Here is a 19,924-nt window from a genome sequence, read left to right as displayed (position 1 = left end):
TTGGATAGCTCTTGAGCGCTGCTTTCTTTCCCTGCCACGGGTTTTGCTAGCGTCCCCACTGCAGAAATAGGATCCTGGTATTGCATGCATTTGCTGGAAGTTGGATCCACTCCCCAAGTTGGAACTTGTTCAAGCAAATCATACTTTGATGCTGTGAACCTTGGGATCAAAAAAGCATAGGAAAACTTGTTTTGGAGCTAATAGAGGAAAAGCATGGGCTTGGGAGTTCAGGAGAGCTAGGTTTGAATTCTCCCTCTGCCTTTTCATAAGCTGTGCAGTCTTGGCAAGGGTTTTAACTTTTCTGGGCTTTTCATTTCCTTCTCTCTAAAGTGGGAAGAGCAATACCTATCTTGCAGGGTTGTTAAGGATTAAATAAGGTCATGATTTTAAAGTGCCTGGCACAGTACCTAGCATATAAAACATTCAGCCAGCTTCGGTCCTTCCCTTTCTAACCATTGCTATTTATTGAATAACACCACCTGCCACGACTATTTATCAAAAGCTTATTGTATTCCAAGCATTGTGCTAAGTGGTTTGTGTAGTTTATCCTGTTAGTTCTCAAAACTAACACAATGTCTTGAGGACATTGATGAGACATGGAGATTGAACCAGTTCTCACGGGTCACATGGCCAATGGGATGAGGACCCAAGATTTGAATCCAGGAGTCTGAGGCTGGAGCCCATGCCCTGAAGTAGTTTTTAATATGTGTGTTTGTGGGTGTGGAGGCTTTATCTTCTGAGGTCCTCACCGGGGCTGGTGAGATGAAAGAATGCTGATCTAGAACTTAGGGGACCAAGTTTTCAGTCTTTGCCCTGACACTCGCCAAATACATACACATCCTTGGGAGAGGCTTCAGTTTCCTCCTTTGTGAAATGGCAGCCTCTAAGCTAATTGATGGGCAATGGCTTTTCCAGCCCTGATATTGAATGACCGAGATTTAAAAAAAAATTTTTATTTTATTGAAGTATGGTTGATTTACAATGTTGTGTTAATTCCTGCTGTATAGCAAAGTGATTCAGTTATACATATATATGCATTTTTTCATATTCTTTTCCATTATGGTTTATCACAGGATATTGAATATAGTTTTCTGTGCTATACAGTAGGACCTTGTTGTTTATCCATTCTCTATATAATAGTTTGCATCTGCTAATCCCAAACTCCCAATCCATCCCTCCCCCATCCCCCCTTGGCAACCACAAGTCTGTTCTCTATGTTTGTGAGTCTGTTTCTCTTTTGTAGATAAGTTCATTTGTGTCATATTTTAGATTCCATATATAAGTGATACCATATGGTATTTGTCTTTCTCTGTCTGACTTTCTTCACTTAGTATGATAATCTCTAGGTCCATCCATGTTGCTACAAATGGCATTATTTCATTCTTCTTTATGGCCGGGTAGTATTCCATTGTATATATGTACCATGTCTTCTTTATCCATTCATCTGTCAATGGGCGTTTAGGTTGTTTCCATGTCTTGGCTATTGTGAATAGTGCTGCTATGAACATTGGGGTGCATGTACCTTTTTGAATTACTGTTTTGTCCAGATATATGCCCAGGAGTGGGATTGTTGGATCATATGGCAGCTCTATTTTCAGTTAAAAAAAAAAAATTATTTATTTATTTGGCTACGCTGGGTCTTAGTTGTGGCATGCAGGATCTTTGTGGCTGCGTGCAGGATCTTCATTGTGGCATGCGGAATCTTTAGTTGCAGCATGCGGGATCTTTTTTAGTTGCGGCATGCAGGATGTTTAGTTGAGGCATGCGGGATCTTTAGTTGCAGCATGTGGGCTCTTTTAGTTGCGGCATGCGAGATCTTTAGTTGTGGCATGCAGGTTCTTTTAGCTGCAGCACGTGGGATCTTTAGTTGTGGCATGCGGGATCTAGTTCCCTGACCAGGGATCGAACCCGGGCCCCCTGCATTGGGAGCGTGGAGTCTTAACCATTGGACTACCAGCGAAGTCCCTATTTTCAGTTTTTTGAGGAACCTTCATACTGTTTTCCATAGTGACTGCACCAGTTTACTGGAATGATTGAGATTTTGATTTGAATCTAGCCACATGCTGAATGAGCTGAGTCCCCCTCAGTCTTGGTGATGGGGAAATAGAAAACATTGGTCAATCTGTGCTGCAGCCAACTTAAAGTTTGATCTTTATTGAAGCAATACTTGCACATAGTTGAAGAAAAGGCCCTGAGAAAATGAAAGTCCTCTGCCTCATTCCTTCCCACCCCCAGTTCTGCTAGAAGCAGCCACTTTTCCTGTTTTTAGCCACTTCTTCTGGGTTCTTCCATGTCTCTTAAACCAATGGCAGTGGATTTTTACTTTGTTTCCTTTGCACCCTTCGTCCTCCTTTCTTTCCGTTCTGTTCTGTGAGCTGCAGTCAGAAGGAAGGTCCTCCAAGAGGAGCAAGGCAGCAGCTTGCCTGAAGTGCTGGGCGGGGGGTGTGTGCTTTCCACAGAGGCCTCACTGCCTGGTCCCTCGAGCTTCCCTAGGCCGGGCCGTGCACTCACCATTGCCCTCATGCTGACACTCACGTTAATTCTAAAACAGACCTTGTATTGCATAACTGCTTGATGGGTGGCTGAAACATCACCCTTGATAAATGTTCACATTAATTGTATGATCTGTCTAAAATCTGATATGTGCACATTTTTTTTTTTAATAGGAAGACCTATTTTATTTTATTTATTTATTTTGGCTGCATTGGGTCTTCGCTGCTGCGTGCAGGCTTTCTCTAGGCGGGGGCTACTCTTTGTCGCCGTACGCAGGCTTCTCATTGCAGTGGCTTTTCTTGTTGCGGAGCACGGGCTCTAGGCCCACAGGCTTCAGTAGTTGAAGCACGTGGGTTCAGTATTTGCGGCATACAGGCCCTGGAGCGCGCGGGCGTCAGTAGTTGCGGTGCGTGGGCTCAGTAGTTGCGGTTCTAGGGTGCGCGGGCTTCAGTAGTTGTGGCGCATGGGCTTAGTTGCTCCACAGCATGTGGGATCTTCCCGGACCAGGGATCGAACCCATGTCCCCTGCAATGGCAGGTGGATTCTTAACCACTGGGCCACCAGGGAAGTTCCCCTAATATTTACATATGTTTGAAAAAAAGTGAGTCTTAAAATTGAGGAAATATGTTAAGCCTTTCCGTGCAGACGTGTAGATAGTTCACTTGTGGTTGAACTGCATAAAATGCCTGAGTTTCAGCAATTCTGCCTCCTCTCACACAAAGAATCTTGTGGGTTTAAAAACATGTGTTTGGCTCTGAATGAAAAAAGCAGCGGGTCCTGTCAGCCTTCTCAGCTCTGCTGTGTATGTATGTGTGTGTCACTGTGTGTGTGAGAGTGTGTGCATGAGTGTGCCTGTGTCTTTCTGTGTATGTGTGTCTGAGTGTGTGTGTGTGTGTGTGTGTGTGTGTGTGTGTGTGTATGTGTATGTGTGTGTAGGGTGGTTATGTAACTTCTGTCCCTCCTCCTGGGCCTCCTACAATTAAAGGGCTAAAGGGCTGATGGGTTTTCTCCTTTGTGGTGCTTTGGACCTTAGGCTATTTAAACGTATTTTTTGTAATGGGTTAGATTCTATCCTGGTGGCTCCTGCCTATGTAACATCAACAAAAAAGGTGAATTGAAAGTGAGTCTTTCCCAGTGACAGACATTCTACACAATAACTGGTTCATATTATTGAAAACTCTCAAGGCCATGAAAAACTGAAGAATGCTTCCAGATTAGGGAGACTAGAGAGAGATTGACAGTAGATGCCATGTGAGTCCTGGACTGGATCCTGGACCAGGAAAAATATCTTTTTCCCTTTGCTGTAAAAGATGTTGGTGGGACAGTTGATGCAATTTGAACAAAGTCATAGATTGGATTAATGGCATCGTATCAATGTTAATTTTCTGACTGTGATCATCGTACTCTGGTTCTGTGAGAGAATGTCCTCATCTTTAGGAAATACACACCGAAGTATTTCAGGGTAAAGGGACATCATGTCTGCATCTTACCCTCATTTTTTCCCAGTTGGAAATTATTTTAAATTAAAAAAGTTTAAAAAAGAGCTTTTTCCTTATTCCCAGACCTACCGACTGCCTTAACTCGGCCTCCAAATGGCTGTGGAATCTTGATGTTGCACGAAGCTGGGTGGTCCAGTGTGGGGACAGCTGCGGGGGCTGCCTGTGCTCTGGGAGACGGGAGTGGGTCCTCACCTGCTTGTTTGGAAACATCCCTCTGTCAAATCAGAATTCTAGAGCACAGCCTTTCTGCCTGGGAGTAACTTGGTTCCACTTAGGCCTAAAAAAGCTCTCAGACCCTTGATAACCTCGGAAGAGGCCAACTGGCCCCAGGAAACCATGCTGACAGCTGTCTTTTCTTACTTTCCTTCTCTCCTCTCTCAGTGGAAGGAAGCTCTTGGTGGCCCAGAACCAGGACAGGTGGTGTGGTGCTGTGGAAAGAGGAAGCAGGGCTGACCTTGTCACCAAGGCTGCCGAGCTGCACAGGGCCTGCCCCTGGGTCTGGAGCTGGGGTGGAATCCCCTGCACTTTCTTCCAAACCACTCAAACGGCTTAAATAAAAGGCAGGATTTTCCTTCATGAACCCCAAGGGTGGGGAGGGCATTGTAGAGCCTTGAGCAGGGACACCAAACATCCCCGCATCGTTATTCGCAGTCCTAACTGCGAGGACCTCACTGGTCTTCACTCTCAAAGGTGCCTTGGTTGGGTTGGTAAATGATCTGGCTGTGTAATTGCAGAATTCGGGTTGGGAAGCGGGATCATCGCCCGTATCCCTCCTCTGCTGCCTCCTCTTCTCTCCTTTGCTTTCTCTTCCCTCTCGGTCATCTCTCTCTGTGTCCCCATCTCTCCCCCATCTGGCTTCCTCCGGTTTGTCCCCTGGGAGAGGGTCTCGTGTCAGAAGCACAGCAGCAGGGCTCTGCTTACACGTGAGGCACAGTCCCCACAGAAGGTGGGTTTGGCAGATGCCTCAAGAAGCCTCTGCCTCTGAAGTTGGGGTTTGAGGTGGGAAAGAAAGGGGGGTGGAGGGAGGGAGCTAGGCAGTGGTCCCTGGTAGTGATTCTGCTGCTTCCAACTCAGAGGCCCTGGTACTGTCTTTCCCTTCTTTCTTTTCCATGCACATTTCCACCCCTTTGCAGCTGTCTTCACCAGACTCCCTGGTTGGATGAAACTCGCTGATGGGGAATTGGGCCTGAGGGGTGCTGGGCGGGGAGGGGTTGTGGTCCTCACGGGGCTGGTTCCAGCCCCCCGGGGGCTTCTGCCCTCGCCCCACCTTCTCCACCTCTGCCTCTTCTCTGCTCCTGGGCCCTCTTGCCTTGGCCTTTCTGGTTTGGCTCCCCAGGTCACGGCTCTGCCCTGGCACCGTCTTTCCACTTCTGCCTCTGCTGCAGAATTCCTGAAGGTGAAATCAGATTGTCCTGGCTGCCCTTCTCACAGGGCTGTGACAGCCGCTCCTTGTGGCAAGAAAAACCAGGCAGAGGCAAGGAGACAAGGCAGCAGGAGGACCCGGGAGCATGGTGTGATCTCTCCAAGTGGGGAGTGGAGTGAAATCTGGGGTCCAGGAGCTGGACCTGTGCTGTCCGGGATGGCAGCCACTAGCCCCATGGGGCGATTTGAATTATACTTTAAAAATTAAAATTTAATACAAAATCCAGTTAGCTGCACTAATAAGCACATTTCAAGTTTTCATTTAGCCGCATGTGGCCGGTGGCCTCTGTAGTGAGCTACACAGATACAGAACATCTGCACTGTTGCAGAAAGTTCTAGCAGCCAGCCCTGGAGGGCACTTGATCCCTTTCACCGAAGCTCTAGGAAAGTGGTTTCTTTGTGTGTTTTAGTAGCTACCACAGGTGCTCTTAAAGAATAGATTGGATGGGTGGGGAAAAAACATGATTTGAAGTAACATTAAAAACATTTCAGGTACCTTAGAATTGGTCGGGAAGTTGGAGTGTTTCCGGTGGTGCCTTTCATCTTGGAATTCTGGAACATTCCTGATACAGAGACTTTACATCCCAACTCTCTCGTTCTTCTGCCTCTGTCATAATTTTTGCCTTATTCTAGTTCTTATGTACTGTTTATTCTGTATTTTCCTTTACATGGATTCACATTTGTACTTAAGTTTGTTCGAAAATGAGACTTCATGACCAGAAGTGAAAAGTCATGAAAGGGAAATAACTTTGTTTCAAGCAGGCTTTTTTTTTTTTAACATTTTATTTTATTTTATTTGTTATTATTTTTTTAACATCTTTATTGAAGTATAATTGCTTTACATTGTTGTGTTAGTTTCTGCTGTATAACAAAGTGAATCAGCTATATGTATACATATATTCCCATATCTCCTCCCTCTTGTGTCTCCCTTCCTCCCACCCTCCCTATCCCACCCCTCTAGGTGGTCACAAAGCACCAAGCTGATCTCCCTGTGCTAAGTGGCTGCTTCCCACTAGCTATCTATTTTACATTTGGTAGTGTATATATGTTAATGCCACTCTTTCACTTCAGTGAAGAATCATATGGACATGCGCAGCTCATAGGGTCCCGCTTGCTGACTTTGCGGAGCAATGCTCTTTTGTTTCCAGTGGGTTTATTGTTTTGCTTATCAAATTCTAGCAGATTCCCTTTGGGGAAGGCTCTGAGCCTAACTCCCCCTTTCTTAAAAAGGAGATTAGCAAACGTGAAGAAGGGCTATGAGGAGATAGTGACCCCAAATGGAGGCTTTCTCCTTGGGAAAATCAGGAGTAAAGGAAGGCCTGAGAAGGAATAGCTGTTTCTCTGTTACTGAAAATACACTGGTGTTTCCCTCCAGCAGGGTCTCTGCAGGGCAGCCCAGGGAGAGGGTGTGGTTTGGTGGCACCAGCTGACCCGATGCTTTTTTTTTTTTTTTTTTAATTGGGGTATAGTTGTTTTACAATGTTGTGTTAGTTTCTACTGTACAGCAAAGTGAAGTAGAGTTCCCTGTGCTATACAGCAGGTTCTTATTAGTTATCTATTTTATACATATTAGTGTACATATGTCAATCCCAGTCTCCCAGTTCATTCCCCCCACTTTCCCCCCTTGGTGTCCATACATTTGTTCTCTATATCCGTGTCTCTATTTGTGCCTTGCAAACCTGACCCGATGCTTTTGGGCCTGAGGTTCCTTTTACACTCCTGTGATCACTGAGCATTTCAGAGAGCTTTTGTTTTTTGTGGGGAACATCTACAGTATCTGCCATGTTAGAGATTAAAACAAAGTTGTTTTAAACACTTGTATTCATTCATTAAAAATGACAGTAATAAGCCTATTACCTGTCAGCGTAAAGAATATATCTTATCAAAAATAACTATTTTCCCAAACCAAAAAAAATTCGTGGGCTTCCCTGGTGGCGCAGTGGTTGGGAGTCCGCCTGCCAGTGCAGGGGACACGGGTTCAAGCCCTGGTCTGGGAAGATCCCACATGCCGCTGAGCGGCTTGGCCCGTGAGCCACAACTACTGAGCCTGCGCACCTAGAGCCCACGCTCCACAACAAGCGAAGCCACCGCAGTGAGAAGTCTGTGCACTGCATCGAAGAGTAGCCCCCACTCTCTACAACTGGAGACGGCCCGTGCGCAGCAACGAAGACCCAACACAGCCAATAAATAAATAAATAAATAAAAATTTAAAAAAAATCGTGAAAAGAAAGCTGTCATTTTATGGTTTTTGTGAGTCTCTTTCATGTCTGGCTTAATAGAAGAGCTGGATGCTCATTTCTGCTTCTTCATTCCGTCTCGTGATGTCACCGCTCAAGTAGTCTCTGGAAACTCCACTCAATGCTCATGAGAGAATAAAGGTGAAAGAGGCAAATTAAGTCGAACTCAATTATGAAAATGGTTTTGACCTTGCAGACTCCCAGAAAAGGTCTCAGGGAACCCCCAGCCCCTACCCCTGTGTTCCCTGGACCAGACTTTGGGAATCACAAGTGAAGGGAAAGACACATGGAACTTAGAACTAGCGGTCTGTGCTCCTGCCGCTAGCCTGCCGCTCCCCTGCGTGTGACCTTAGGTCAAGCCAGCACTTCTCCCCTGGGGCTGAGGTCTCTTATCTGGAGACTGGGGACCGCCCTTCTTGCTGAGCCTGGCCATCCTGTCCTACAGGGTCCTTGTGAGTCTCAGATCATGCCTGTGAAATCTTTCCATGAGCAGAAAGCAGTGTATTTATAAATGGCATTACTAGGGATCTTTTGAAGTTTGGTGTCATCTTTAATTTGTAGGACAGTTATTTTTAAAAACTGACATCGTGTCCTAATCTCGCTTGGTTCTGGGGACGCCTTTGTGAAGGGGAGAGGCTGCCCTTCTCAGCTTACAGGCGAGATCATCGAGGCTTGGGTGAGTGGATTGGCCAGAAAACGGGCTTGTCCCCAGGGTGGTGACCCCTGCCCGCTGTTTCCAAGGCACACTGGTGCTGGTTTCGTGGGGCTGAGGTTCTTGTCTGATATGGGGCTGCATTTTTGACACACTGACATATTCAAACAGGGAGACTGCCACCCTCAGCAGTTCTTCGCGTGAATAAATTGCCCTCAGTCTGAGTCACCTGATGGATGTGACACAGTTTTGAGACTGGAAGATCTGAGGCCTCATCCAGGCCGAGGGAGCCCTTTTAGAACTCTTTCAAGTGCTGATCTAAAAAAATCAGCTGGTAAACAGCCCTGGCTGGTATGTGGCTTATTTTTGTTGACTGGTGAAAGCTCTGCTCGTTCTCCTGAGGTGTTTGTACTTCTGAACTGCTTCCCTCCATGGATCACTTACCGTAGGGAAAACAGCCAGCTCTCCTCCCTGGGCACTCCTGGAAGCAGCCCCCATTCTGATCTTGGGAGACACATTTGCCTGTAATTGTAGGAGACAAAGAACCACGGTCGAGTCTTTTCTCGAACTAGGAAATAAGGCAAAAAACACAAGTTCAGTTGTGGCCAGCTGGCCTTAAGATGGGTTGAAAAAAAAAAAAAAGAAATGCTTTATACAGGATAGGTTGAATTAAGTTCCCCAGACCCTGCTCCTTATAAGCATGGCTTTATTTTCAGGGGCAGAAGCCCTCCAGCAGTTACCTGTATTTAGTTACAGTGCTTTGCCACGGTATAGACTGTAGATTGACTTTCCCCTCCCTGAATACATTAATATGACTACCTTAAGGCATACAGTATTTTTCAGTTTTTTTTAAAGGCTTAATTCAGTTGCAAATGATAGAAATTCAATTCCAACTAGCTTAAACACAACATAAAGCAAGGGGGGACAATTGGGTGTGTGTGTACACTATTTTGGCTCTAGGAGAGTGGAGTATGGGGTTAGACTGTAAAGCATTGCTAGGTCCAAAAGCTCAAAGTGTCATAGGGACTCCCTCCCTGCCTTTGGCAAGCTCTGCCCTCATGGTGCCAAGATGGCTGCCATCTGCTCCAGCTTTCATTCCATCTTCTCAGCCATCTCAGTGCAAAAAGTTCCTCTAACAGTTTCAGAAAAGTCCCAGAATGAAATCTTACTGGTTCTGATCGGTTCCGTGCCCTCCCTCAGCAATCACTGAGGCTAGGAGTATCCCCGACTGATTGGCCAGGCATGGGACCAGTTCTGGGACCAGGGTGAGGCCCGGGAAAATCAGGGCTATTTTGTTGGGTAGGCAGGAAAGGTTTTGGTTTGTGGGCTCCCACACCCCAGTATTTGTAGTGAATTATTACTCAGGTAGCCATGACCCTTTGTGGGATGGTACCAGAACTAGGCCCACTCTTTTTTATCGGGAAGAAGGCTGGCTTTGTGTTTAGCTTTTAGCACGTCTTGGATGAATAAGTTGTTGGTGCTTGGCTGTCAGCCAGCCATGCGTCATCCTCTCTGGCAACACAGCCTCTTTTATACAGGGAGATGCTGACGTCAGATCATATTTCCTGGGCCCAACACCCTTTGATGGTCACACGCTTGACCAGGCTGGTGGTCCCTGAATCTGCCGACCAGACTCACATGAAGACCCCAGTCCACTCTTTGGTAAAACCTGGATTTGGTCTGGTGATGCCTCTACTTAAAAATCCACCGTGATACTTTACTACAATTTTAAAAAGGTCAAAAACAAAATAAAACCAACAACACCCTCCCCCCACCCCGTCCCCATTTTTTTCTCCCTAAGAGGCAATTTAATTGATCAGTTTAACATATTTTAGCTGATTATTTAGGTATTTACATCTGTGACTCTAGTGGCATCTTTAGGATTCTCTATGTATAGTATCATGTCATCTGCAAACAGTGACAGTTTTACTTCTTTTCCAATTTGGATTTCTTTTATTTCTTTTCCTTCTCTGATTGCCGTGGCTAGGACTTCCAAAACTATGCTGAATAATAGTGGTGAGAGTGGGCACCCTTGCTTGTTCCTGATCTTAGTGGAAATGCTTTCAGTTTTTCACCACTGAGAATGATGTTGGCTGTGGGTTTGTCGTATATGGCCTTTATTATGTTGAGGTAGGTTCCCTCTATGCCCACTTTCTGGAGAGTTTTTATCATAAATGGGTGTTGAATTTTGTCAAAAGCTTTTTCTGTTTCTACTGAGATTATCATATGGTTTTTATCCTTCAAGTTGTTAATATGGTGTATCACATTGATAGATTTGCATATATTGAAGAATCCTTGCATTCCTGGGATAAACCCCACTTGATCATGGTGTCTGATCCTTTTAATGTGCTGTTGGATTATGTTACTTCTGTGGCTCTAAACAGTAGGCTTTGCATGGCTACTTCTTGACTTTTTAGTTTTTTAGTTTTAGTTCTTATCTGTGGACACCCCCTATGGAAGATGAGGCTTTAGTCTCCTTCCTCCTGTGTCCTCCTCCACCCCCATCCCTCCCAGCAGGACCGCGTTGTAGTCAGTGTTTGGCGTTTACACTGTTGCAGCTAGGAAAGCTCTATTCACAGCCATGCCGTCCAGGGAACGATGAGAACTTTTGTTTTTTGTGGTAGAGAATTCTTCAAGCATTGCTGACAACAGGCACGTGGCAAGTAAATTGAGGCTCACACGAGAAACCCACCCTGTCTCCCATTGTGTGGGATGGAGTTCAAAGGCCTCAGTGTGGCCCACGTGCCTTTCTTTCTTCCGTCCCACCAGCCCTCCCACCTGCCACCTTTCGCTTTGCTGGTCCCTCGATTCCCCCTTTTCTGTCTGGTGAAATCCTCCTTCGTCCAAGGCCTGGCTGGGATGGTGCTTTCTCTGGGTGTGTCCTTCCTGGTTGTGTGTTCACTGCGGTGTGTAGACTGAGGTCTTAGTACTTATCACACCGCATGGTGCTTATTTATTTACTGCTTGAGTTTAAATCTTGGCTGTGCTGTTTCCCAGCTTTGCGACCTTGGGCAAGCTACCTAGTTGCTCTGTGCCTCAGTTTCCCTCTTTGTAAAATGTGGATGACAGCCATAGCACCTGCAGGGGACTATACTCAAGATTTTGTAATAACCTATAATGGAAAAGAATCTGAAATAGAATATATATGTATAGCTGAATCACGGTGCTGTACACCTGAAACTAACACAACATTGAAAATCAACTATACTTCAATTAAAAAAAAAAAAGGAACAACCATAGCACCTACCTGGTAAGGTTGTTAGTGATTGCATACGCTGATGGAATGAAAGCATCTGTAAATGTCTACCCCAAGGGAAACTGTCCATCTGTTCCCCGTACCCGCCTCGTGCAGGCAGGCGGCTTATATTCACTGGTGCCCAGAATAGCTCTGGGCAAATCAGAAGTCTCTGAGGGCCTGGCAGGGGAGCTCAGTGAGTGAAGCAGGCTGGGTGTGGCTCAGGCACAGGGCGTGGGGACTGGAAAGGACCGTTTCCAAGGGGTGTCTTCTCCTTTACTTCTAGCCAGTGGTTGCCAAGTAGGAATGGGGGCCCAGTTTTGCCAGATCATCTGATTTAAAAAAATGTTGTTTTTTTTTTTTACGAGAAATTTGAGTATCCACATTTAAAAAAATATACGAATTTTCCTGACATTTAGTACACAGCGTAGAGGCTGAAGGCACTAAGCCTGTGGGCCCATAGGCCACTGGTTTGGGGCACAATTCTCATTTCCCAGAGGAGGTGCAGTGTGATGGCTGTGACCTGCCCTGGGTCACACGCTGACTGATTTGGCCCCTGGTGTTCCCACCTGCGGTCTGGACGTGGTGCTGGCCCCTCCCCCGCCAGGGTGGTGACTGGGAGGGTTCAGTCGAGTGTGTGAGTGCATCTGCCAAGCCTCTGCCCACACAGGGTAGCAGGTTATTCCCGCCCTCACGTCAGCTCCCCCTGCCTCAGAGCCACCCCCTTGGTGGTGTTTAATAGGATCGTGGGTCTCTTTTTATGCCAGGGGAAAAAAAATGGTGTGCATTTATTGAATACCTACTGTGTGCCCAGGAACTAGTAGGTGTTTCACGTTTGCATTCTCTTTTATTCCTTCCAACAGCCCTCCCTATGAGATGGAAAGTCACCATTTTATAGGTAATAAAAATTATTCATAAGGAAGTTACCTGATGGGGGCCTCACAGAAAGAGGTTTAACCAGGATTAGATCCATCTCTCTGATAAAAATCCTGAGCTCTAGACAACATGTTACCTCCCACGTACTGGAAGTCAAGTCTAACAGCAGCTCGTTGGAGCTTTGCTCGTCCCTGGCGGCCTGCATGCATCTGTGGCGCTTCCTCTGGAGGACAAGCCTAGTCCTGTTCTGTCTTCGGCAGCTGTAGCTGTAGCACGTGACTGCAGGCCCGGCCAGATAGGAGGGGAGGCAGAGAAAATTAGGAGGAGGAGGAGGATACAGGCCTGGGGGAAGCAACCAAGGCCTCTGTCAGAAGTAGGATGGGGCTCAGGAGCTGAGAAGCTCCCGTACAAGACAAAGGCCATGTCTTCATATGCTGCAGCCCTGGCACTTTCAAACCCATCTAGAAAGCCCACGGTATGAGATGATGGGGGAAGGAAATTAGAAGTGATCGGGGCTTTCCTCACCCCCATGAGCCATCCCGTTGGCCCAAGAGGCCCATATAATTTTATGTTTAGAAATAGTTTTCAGATAGTGAGGCAGCCCCTTTGTAGCCAACGGAGCACACGTGTTTTACCAGCAGTGTGGCCGGCTGCTCTTGGGGCCGCCCCATGGCTGGTGATCATGTGTTGTTCCTCCTTCCCTGAGTACCCACTTCCCCTCTCAAACGCACGCACACACCCCGAGGCATGGCTGTGACAGGCCAGTGCCCGAGGGAAGAGGAGCAGAGGGTAGGGACGTGGGGTCTCTGAAGCCCTCACCGACCGTCCAACATGTCCTCCTAGACCTGGGACTAAATGTTGTCTTTTTAATTTTTTTTCCTCCTTGTGGCATCCATGGATCTGGTTTCCTGACTTTCACAACACGGTTAACCCTGGTACCGCCCACCTGCCTGTTCTAATCTCCCAAACTCTTATCCAGGCCACCTTGCTCACGGCATCTCTGGGAGGGGTGGCCGCCCTTATCTCTAGCCATTCTCCGCATTCCAGACGTCCAGCTTCCTTCAGTCTCTGGAAAACGCCACACTACTCCCTCCCCCCACCCGGTGGGCCCTGGTCTGCCACCTGCTCTGGACTCAGTATTTTCCTTCCTCCCTAGGTGCCCATCCATGATTCAGGCTTCTGTGCAGATAGTAACCCCTGGAAGTTTCCTGCGAGTCTCCCTCTAACCTCGCCCCCCTCCCCCCGCCCGCCTGACCTGGCCCTGTGAGGTTCTCTGCCCTGGGTTCCACGGCACCTGTACTGGTCCCATCCTGGCTCAGACTCGCTGGGATGGGCTGTAAGTGCCTCCCTCACCCACCAACTGGAAGTGCCCTGAAAGCAGGGACCAAGCCCAAGGGCTAGCGCAGGGTCTGGCATGTGGGAAATCTGTACTCGCTGTTTAATGTTGAGCACGTTACACGGGTGGGGACATCATGGGAGTGTGGCAAATGGTGCCATCATTAGGGACTGAAGCTGCCAGGGGTGGCCGGACTGGACATCTTCCCCTGGATGGAGCCTTTCAGTCTAACCTGCACTGTCCAATGAGGTAGTCACTGGCCACGTTGTTTAAATTTAAATATAGTTACTTAAAATGAAATAAGTTAAAAACTCAGTTCGTCGGTCTTGCCAGTCAGTTGTCAAGCGTTCAGTAGCCATGTGTGGTCAGTGGCTGCCGTACTGACCAGTGCAGCTGGTAGGACACGCCAGCATCGTGGAAGGTCCTCTTGGATGGTGGTGCTCTAGACACCGTCTTGTAAAGGCATGAACTCAGGGGCTTGTAGGCCGAGTGGAGGCCCTTCTGGGTGCTTCCGGTTAAGTAAAGCAGATTTCCGCACGTTCCTTCTTAAGCCTGAACTGTGTCCTCAATTTCCTGTCTGCAGGACATTCGTCAGAAGTTCCGCTCTGTTCTGGTTGAGGCAACGGTGAAACTGGATGAGCTGGTGAAGAAAATCGGCAAAGCTGTGGAAGACTCGAAGCCCTACTGGGAGGCACGGAGGGTGGCGAGGCAGGTAAGCTCTCCTGCTCTGCCCATCACCCCGCCCCGCGCCGTGGGCGCACCTCTGACGTGTGGGCCTCCTGCTGAAGCTCAGGGGCGCGGGACAGCCGTGGCTGTGTCCACAGGTGCGTTTGGAATCAGCCCCTTGTTTTCCTCCCCGGCACAGGTTGCTTTCACTCCCGCTCTTGGTACTATTAGTAGGGTGAGCGTGCCGGCATTTGGATGCCCCCACCAGTGGGCGCTGCCCTGCCGCTGGAGCTGGTACCCAGGTCCACCTCCCAGGCGGCCGGACCAGAGGCTGTGCTTAGAGCGTCGGGCTTGCCCTCCGCCCTCCCTGATGACTGCCTGTCGGGCAGCGGGAGGAACACTGCCTCCCTCGTATTCTCCTCCCTGGTTTGGGAGAAATTAGCCATCTGCTTCTCTTGGAACATTGGTTCTTTGTCCTGAGAGCCCAAATAGGCAACAGAGGAGCCAAGACCAGAAAAGGGGGCGGCAGAGGGGCTGTGGTCAGGTGACTGCCGGGGCTGCTGGTTTCAGTGTCTCCCTTGGATCGTCACCGATGTGGGGACTTCCCAGCCTGAGATGCAGGCCCTGTGAATGGGAAGGAAAAGAGCTCCCAATGCATGGTGGTGCCTGCTGTGTGCCAGGCCCTGGGCTGGGGGCTCTCACACCCCTTGGCCCACACGGGGGCTTCTGCTCAGGTGACTCTCGAGCAGCTGGTCCTGGTTGAGTTCCTGTCCTGCTGTGTGTTATGTGACAGAAGATGCTGCCGCCTCCCAGGGTCTCTACCTGTAAGCAGATGCTCAGGGAGTGCAGGTACCACTGCAGGCCCCCACTGTGTGTGCGCAGTGTGCTGTTGGGCTGGGGTCGGGGGCGGGGGAGGCGATGGGAAAGCGAGCCCTTGGGAAGCGAAGCCCCAGGAATGTGTTAAGACGGGAGCCATCGAGGATAAGGGGCCAGGACTTGGGCATTCCTCTTCCTTGCCCCGCTCCGTGCACCCCTCAGATTTCTCATCAGGGATCCCCTTGATGCTTTGGTGCTTCTGCCGAGATCCTAGCTACGTATTTGGGTTTTGCACTCTGAACGCTGAACTGAGCTTTCTGGTTGGAACCTTCCAGATAATGTGGCCTTTGTTCCTAGACAGACCAGCTGCCCGAAACCCTTCCTTCCCTGTCCTGCTGCCCTGGGCTGTACAACATCAAAGTGCCCATGACTTGTTGGCCTGCAACAAGCCTGAGCAGCCGTCCTTCTCTCCGCCTCCCTCTGGGCCCCACCCAAGCTGCAGCTTTCTAGAGAGAAGGAGCCCTTCTCCAGAAGGTGCTCACCAGTCCCCAGAAGCTCCCCAACCCTAAGGCGTCCTCCCTCCAAAGTGCCCTGTGCCACAACCTTCAAAGTGCCCCACGTTGGAGATGTGTCTCACCCACCATAGCCCAGGGGGGTAGTGGTCTTGACCTTGCAGTGAGAAGGCTTCTGGTTAGGTTTGAGGAGAAATTTCTGATACTTTAATGTAAACATTGGGTCAGTGCTGAGGAGGTCATGAAACCTCCTCTTCTGAAAGTCTTCGACACTTGAATTTATGGTCCCTTTGAGGACACAAGTATCTATATAAAAACATCCATGTCCCCATGCCGTGGGGTGATTATATAGTGGTCTGTGAAAGCATCCCCTTGGAACCTCGGCAGTGGCTTCCCCACGGGAGTTTCCCCACTGGGTCCCCTGAGCTCAGATTTTGGAGCAGAGCTGGTAAAGGAACCTTTGTGTTCAGGGGCCTCTGGAGGTTGGCCGTTTAGGCCAGCAGCCCCAGCTGATGGGCCTTCTCCTCCTTTGGCGGAACGGATGTCATACATGCTCCTACCTCAGAGTCTTTGAACTTGCTGCTCCCCCTGTTTGTTGTTGTCTTAACCATAGGATTTGCATGGTCCACTCCATCTCCTTCAGCTTTCTGCTCAGATGTCACTTTATCAACAAGGCCTTCCTGGGCTGACATTTAAATGACAACTGCCAGCCCACCATCTCTGCCACCCCAGCCCTCATTCCTCGATTGGCTTTTTCTTCATAGCAGTTCTCACCCCCGACCTGTTATTGTTTACTTGTTTATAGTAGTGAAACTCCACAAATTCCCAGACAGGGTATTTGGTCTGTTTGGGTCATTGCCAGCATACAGAAGGTGTTCAAGTCTTGAGGAAACAAACAAATGAACCAATGAGTGAATGATGAGGTTGACCAGATGTTCCTCCCGGCCTTCCGTTGGCATCCTGAGCTTTCCCTCTCCATTGCCGCTTTACTCACAACTTCTTCCCCGCAGAGGGATAGGAGCATGACTGGCAAATCCAGCTTCATCTGGGTTGGGTTCATTCAAATCTCATTTGGTGGGTGGGTCCCCAGTTGGCTGTGACACACCTGGAATAGATTTCACACCACTCCCTTTTTGTTCCGCACCCCAATCCTCTTTGATGGAAAAAGAGGTAGGAGGGAGCTACGTTGGGAGGGTCCCACTGCTGGGCAGCAGTGAAGTGTGGCTTTGCGCCTTCCTCTGGTCTTACCCCCACCCCTTCCTTTCTATATTTACAAACCCCTCTGACTGTGTGTAACAGGGATGGTCTCTGAGAGATGCCTTCAAAGCGTCTCCTCCAAGTGTGTCTCATGAGGCACTGCGTTCTCAGAGCCTCAGCGTCCTCGTCTCTGTGGAAACAGTGATCTGAAAACAGTGAAACAGTGATGGTCACGGACCATGAGAGTCCTGAGGTGTCCTTAGGACTTAAATGAGCTAATGTTTGATGATGGAATCCCTGTACGATCTTAGATTTTGGTTTCACTAAAAAAAGATTGTAGAAAATTCAGAAAATAGACAAAAAGAAGAAAATAAGTCCCCATACCTTCTGTTAATATTTGATGTATACCTCCTTTTTAAAAAAAAAAGAAGAGGTAATACTGTAATGATGGTTTTATAACGTCTGGAATGCTCCTGTCCGTCCATCTAGAGTCTCAGCGAACAACGGAGACTTACAAAGGAAAAGACTTCTACAGCTTGGTTTTCCATAAAGAGTTTACAAAGACTTGTGATTGTTGGGCCAGTAGGATTGTGTCTGATCATCAGAAATTTGCACTGACTTTATTGTTCCTGATGTCAACTCAGTTTCCTACCAGGAGTCAGATCCAGTTCTGTGATCTTGAAAACCCAATCCACATTCTGCCAAGAGCAGACAGAGCACTTGTTTTTTTTCCTGGGCCAGGTGGGGGCAGGAAACTGACTTTGATTTATTTGAGGGTTTTGTCCGTGAGCCAGAGCTTGTTTTTAAGGTGGCTTTGACATATCTGCCAGCCCATCTGGCCTTCTGTGTGTGGCAGGGGACATTCTGAAGGGGGATGGGGGTGGGTGTGGAGCCCGTGTGACTCAGCAAACTTGAATGGCAGAGAGTTTCTTGCTTCCTTGGCTCCCTGTGTTCTAACTAGTCCAACAGTGGCCCCGGGCCTGGCATTTTATCACTGCCAGTCCCAACCCTTGTGAGTATTTTCCTTTTTAAAAAATGGTGGTAAACTGTATTTAGCATAGGATTTACCGTTGTAACTGTTTTTAAGTACACGATTCAGTAGCATTAAGTACATTCACATTGCTGTGTAACCCTCACCGCCATCCTCCTTCAGAACTTTATCATTTTCCCAACTGCAACCCTGTACTTATTAAATAACTCCCCACTCGTCCCTTCCCCCAGCCTTTGGCAACCACTGTCCTACTTTCTGTCTCTGTGAATTTGACTCCTCTAAGTACCCCATGTAAGTGGAGTTGTGCAGAGTTTGTCCTTTTGTGACTGGCTTTTGTCACTTAGCATAATGTCTTCAAGGTTCATCCATGTTGTAGCCTGTGTTGGAATTTCATTCCTTTTTAAGGCTGAATAATATTCCACTGTATGTGTAGACCACATTTTGTTATTCACTCATCCATTGGTGGACCTTCGGGTTTTTAAATGGTTGGAATGTGTCAGGAGACTTTGGAACCCTGAAGGGCAGCATAAATGCAAAATAGTGAGGGTTATTCAGTGCTGACAGTTGCCCGTTTTGTGTTTATGGGACCAGGTACGTCCACGTGCTTTAACTTCCTTTGGGGGAAGTAAGTGGTTGGGGAAATGTTTGAAACTTAGCTGACTTAACTGTAGGACCACTGGCAAAGCTTGGCCTCTGAGCCAGACTGCCTGGCTTTTAATCCCAATTTACCACTTAATAGCTATGGGACCTCTGCAGGTTAATGTTTGTGCTTTAATTTCTTCATCTCTAAAATGGAATTGTGTATCAGTTAGTTGTTGCTATGAAACAAAGCAAACTCAGTGACTTAATACATTTACTTAGCTCATGATTTTGCTGGGCAAGTTTTCTGAACTCAGGTTTTGGCTGATCTCATGAATGTGCAGTCAGTTGGTGGGTTGGCTGGGGCGTTGGCTGATCTGGGTTGGCTTTATCTGTCAAGCAGTTGGCTTGTTGTCAGCTGAGGTGTTGGGTGGCTGGACCACGTGCATCTCATCCAACAAGCTAGTGTGGGCTTCTTCATATGGTGCTGGGATTCTAGGAACAGAAATGGCAAGCCCTTTCCAAGCCTCTGCTTGCATCACATTTGTTAATGTCCTGCTGGTCAGAGTAAGTCACATGGCTCGTCCAAAAGCCAGAGGTAGGGAAAAAGCAAACTCCACCTGCAAAAATACCTGCAAAGTATTACGGCCATTTTTGCAGTTTACCACAGTGATTAAGTTAGTTCATGTAAAGCATTTGGATGAAAGAAAATGAATGTTAAGTTATTATTCCAGATGTATTTTTCTATCAAATATTATATCTCCAAGGTGAATCTGCTATGTTAAAAAACAAAACAAAAACACCACCGCCACCACAAAAAAATACCCTGTAGGTGGAAGAAGAAACAGTCCTCTGCTGGCTGGGAGGGGATATGGAAGATGTAGAGACAGAAGGGTGACCCCAGGCAGGGTGGGTACATACCAAGTTGCTTGTGAAGATAAAATGTGGCAGAGGATCGAAATTGATGATGAGGGGATAGCTGACTTACCTTGCGACTGATGGAAAGCCCTCCAAGCCCAAATGGATGAGTGGCGGGGACCTTGAATGGAAGGGAAGTCATGTTTCCAATGAAAGGAGTTAAGTCAAATATGTCAGATAATCCCCTGAATTCTTACGTTAATCACTATTGTAGTCTTCTGTTGTTGGGAAATCTGGATGTTGATTTTGTTTAAAGAAGACCTTCCCTAAGTGGAGAACAGGAAGCCTGGGCTTTGCAGAGATGGGACGAAAATGCAAGTGTATGTCAATACAGGTTATACTCTACTTGTCCATGAATTTTTTTCTTCTAATTCATTATTTTCTTTCATTCGACGAATATTTACAGTGTTCTTACTAAGTGTCATGCACTAGTTTAGCCACTTGTCAAGAACGGAAGAAAGACTCTGTCCTGTAGAGCTGACAGTCCCCTCTTAG

The 19,924-nt window shown here is 47.7% G+C and overlaps 1 protein-coding gene and 1 long non-coding RNA gene across 2 annotated transcripts in view; one reads left to right on the top strand and one right to left on the bottom strand.

Moving 5' to 3' along the window:
• Nucleotides 1-19,924, top strand: part of SH3BP5 (SH3 domain binding protein 5) — a 72,012-nt gene that overhangs the window by 13,735 nt on the left and 38,353 nt on the right. The window contains exon 3 of the mRNA XM_082392795.1: nucleotides 14,334-14,462. Within this exon, the coding sequence (XP_082248921.1) occupies nucleotides 14,334-14,462 (129 nt within the window). The remainder of the gene's footprint in view (nucleotides 1-14,333; nucleotides 14,463-19,924) is intronic.
• LOC309629121 lies at nucleotides 6,849-14,295 on the bottom strand. Its single transcript, XR_014244854.1, has 3 exons — nucleotides 11,551-14,295; nucleotides 8,748-8,871; nucleotides 6,849-7,775 (listed from the first exon to the last, which is right to left on the bottom strand). It is a non-coding gene; the product is annotated as an uncharacterized lncRNA (long non-coding RNA).

This window comes from Balaenoptera borealis (assembly GCF_965194805.1).
Source record: "Balaenoptera borealis genome assembly, chromosome: 5".
In the NCBI taxonomy this organism is placed as follows: Eukaryota; Metazoa; Chordata; class Mammalia; order Artiodactyla; family Balaenopteridae; genus Balaenoptera; species Balaenoptera borealis.
This window is presented reverse-complemented; position numbering and strand designations above follow the sequence as displayed.